Source organism: Chroicocephalus ridibundus, chromosome 1 (assembly GCF_963924245.1).
Source record: "Chroicocephalus ridibundus chromosome 1, bChrRid1.1, whole genome shotgun sequence".
Lineage (NCBI taxonomy): Eukaryota > Metazoa > Chordata > Aves > Charadriiformes > Laridae > Chroicocephalus > Chroicocephalus ridibundus.
Window position 1 is genome coordinate 34,794,095 of NC_086284.1, and position 2,667 is coordinate 34,796,761.

The 2,667-nt window shown below is 44.2% G+C and overlaps 1 protein-coding gene across 1 annotated transcript; it reads right to left on the reverse strand.

Moving 5' to 3' along the window:
- Positions 1 to 1,102: 1,102 nt before the first annotated feature.
- Positions 1,103 to 2,059, reverse strand: CBY2 (chibby family member 2). Its single transcript, XM_063342329.1, has one exon. It carries the CDS (start codon positions 2,057 to 2,059, stop codon positions 1,103 to 1,105), a length of 957 nt encoding a protein of 318 aa, XP_063198399.1.
- Positions 2,060 to 2,667: the final 608 nt, after the last annotated feature.

A 2,667-nucleotide genomic window follows, 5' to 3' on the forward strand; every position in this document is an offset into this window, starting at 1 on the left:
AGCTTCTGCTGCCCAGGGGAAGGGCATTGCCGTTTCCCTTGCCCTGTGATATCACCAGAAATACCGATGCTCCTCCAGGCTAGAGAGCTGTTAGCTCCATAGCTACATGTGATTGTTTGCAGACAAAGACACACTTAATTCCTGGCCACGAAGAAGAGCTGGTCCAAAAAGACCACCGAAGTCTACAGGAGTTTTCTTTTATCAGTGAGCTATAAATAAGACACTAAGCAGTCTTTCCTATACACACTGCGTCCTAAAAGTGCCATTTATCAGCAAATAATAATCTCACTTGAAATCAGTAGGATTATTCAAGTGTACCAAAACAAGGCAATTTCAGAAGAATTAAGCCTAATTAAGGTACAAAATGATGAAGGTAATTTACAAATAACCAAGGCAGAAGGGGATGTGCTGTTCTGGTGGGCGATGTTTGCTTTATGGTTCTGTTATGCTCTGAGGCAAGAGATGGATTCTTTTCTGAGGAAGAGCTTTAAACAAGGGAAAGAGACAACAATTTAAGTGGGAATGTGGGACTGGAGAAACGGAACAGCAAGAATGTTTATATATGGCACATACAGTGTGTTTTTCTGTGTCCTATTGTCTTTCATGGGCCTGTCTCACCTGGGAGGTTACATTTTCCATGATCCACTGCTCACCCTGTATGATAGAGGGAAAGCAGGTGTGTGGCAGAAGACACAGTTCAGCCATTTAACTTGGCCAGCCATAAGAAAGAGAGGGACCGCCAGGGATCCAAATTCAGCTCACAGTTGGGATCCTAATCTCAGGAAGTGAAAAGTATGGCCAACGTAAGATACCAAATGAAGCGTGAAAAGCATCAATTAGCTTTTGAAAATCTAGGCCTTATTGTTAGAAACTTTGAAAAAAAAATGCTGAAAAACATGTTTTCCTGACACTAGGCAAATTCATGACAGTCACCCACATTGTATAATCAGGAGGTGCAATACATCTAAGTAATGTAAGAAAGTTTCAGAACAACACAATGTTCCCCAGATGTCTTCAGGCTCTACTAGGGTTTTATTAGGTTCCCTGAAACAAGGAGAGAAGCTTTGCAGGAAATTGAATTAACAGGTCTTAGCACCAAGCTTCAAATTTCTTCAAGCTGATGTCCTGCTTCTTCATACATTGGGGAAGTGATGGCAACGAGCTCCTTTTCCAACATTTCAATTTGAGACCTGATTCCTGACACAGTGTTTTTCACAGCATTCAGCTGCAGCTTCAATTCATTGTAATCTTCTTCGAAGGATCTGCTCACATTGTAGAGAATGTGACAGCCCTGTTCCTCCCCAAGTAGACGGTTCTCTTTCAGGAAGATGTGGAGGAGTTGGTATAGGTCCTGGAGAGCCCAGATGATTTCATACTCACCTTGCATGCCTGGGGCGGACTTGATCTTATTCTGGGTTGGAGTGGTGCTTTTCTCCTTAGCTTCATGTTCCTGCTGGGGAGCTGGGCCAGGGTTACCTTCTTCCACAGCTGTGATGGTGTCAGTATCCTGATGAAGGTCTGGGCTGGCATCCTTCCTCTCTTCAAGCACTGTGATGGCTTTTTCGTCTTTCCAGATGTTGGGGACTCTTTTATTCTCCTGCTGTAAATCCTGCAAGACTCTGTTCTTTTCCTGGACTGCCTGGAGAGATTTGTTTCCTGGGCTGACCTGAAAGCCTACATTCCTCTCTTGGAAGAATGGGAATGGCTTATTTTCCTTCTGGAGGCTTTGCTGAATGGCATCAGTGTAAATAACCTGAACAGCTCTGTTCTGTGACTGGAGACGTTGTAGAGATTTGTTTTCTTCCCAGAGCATCCTGTTCTCAATCCGGAGGACTTGGTTTTCCTCCCAGAGTGCCCTGTTCTCCTCCCAGATGCTCCACTCATTCTGTGCCTTCTTGCTAAATAGTTTCCGGTGGGAAGCAATGGGTGGCTGGCGACAGATCTCATTCACCCATTTACCGTCAACAAAGACAAGCATGTCATCCCTCAGTTTCACCCGTGGGGTGATATATTCTATCTCAGGCTCTGTACACTGGTTTGTCAGGTCAAAAGCAGACATGGCCTTTCTTTAGTGAATTGAGGAAGACTGTGAGAAAAGACTTCTTCTGGGACTTCTGCAAGAGGCCACTGTCCACTGGCAGGGAGGAGGTGACACAGCAGGGATGGAGAAGCTTGATCGTAACTGGAAGAACAGGGAACACAAATGCACAGAGTTACTGCCAAAATTCAAGGTCAGAATTAAAGTCCATTGGATGACAAGAACAAGCTAAGAAGTCCGTTCCCACAGTCGACTGTGTTGCTCCTTTGACTCTGGAAGGTAAGGAATACACCAGAAACACAGTTTATAGAAGCTGAGAAAATTGGCATTGGTAGATAAAGCAGCTCTGTGGCAGCGCTGCAAGTTCTGGTATAAAACCTGGTCTCTCCTGTCTCTCTACCTCATTTTTACAGACTAATAAGGGGGTAAGATGTGAAAGTATCTTGCACTTCAGAATAGTCCATGCCCAACCGAGTGACAGAGGAATTAAAAATCATTACGAGGCTGAAACCAACTTTTCAAAAGAAAACATTTTCAAAGGATGATCTTGAAAAACTGGTCTGAAGAGCAGCTTTTTCTTGTTGATGCTCAGTAGCCTGCGTTAACAGGACACCACAAAAATGTGGTGG

Excerpts from the sequence above, each read along its gene's own strand:
- CBY2 (XM_063342329.1), bottom strand. The coding sequence starts at position 2,059 with ATGTCTGCTTTTGACCTGACAAACCAGTGTACAGAGCCTGAGATAGAA.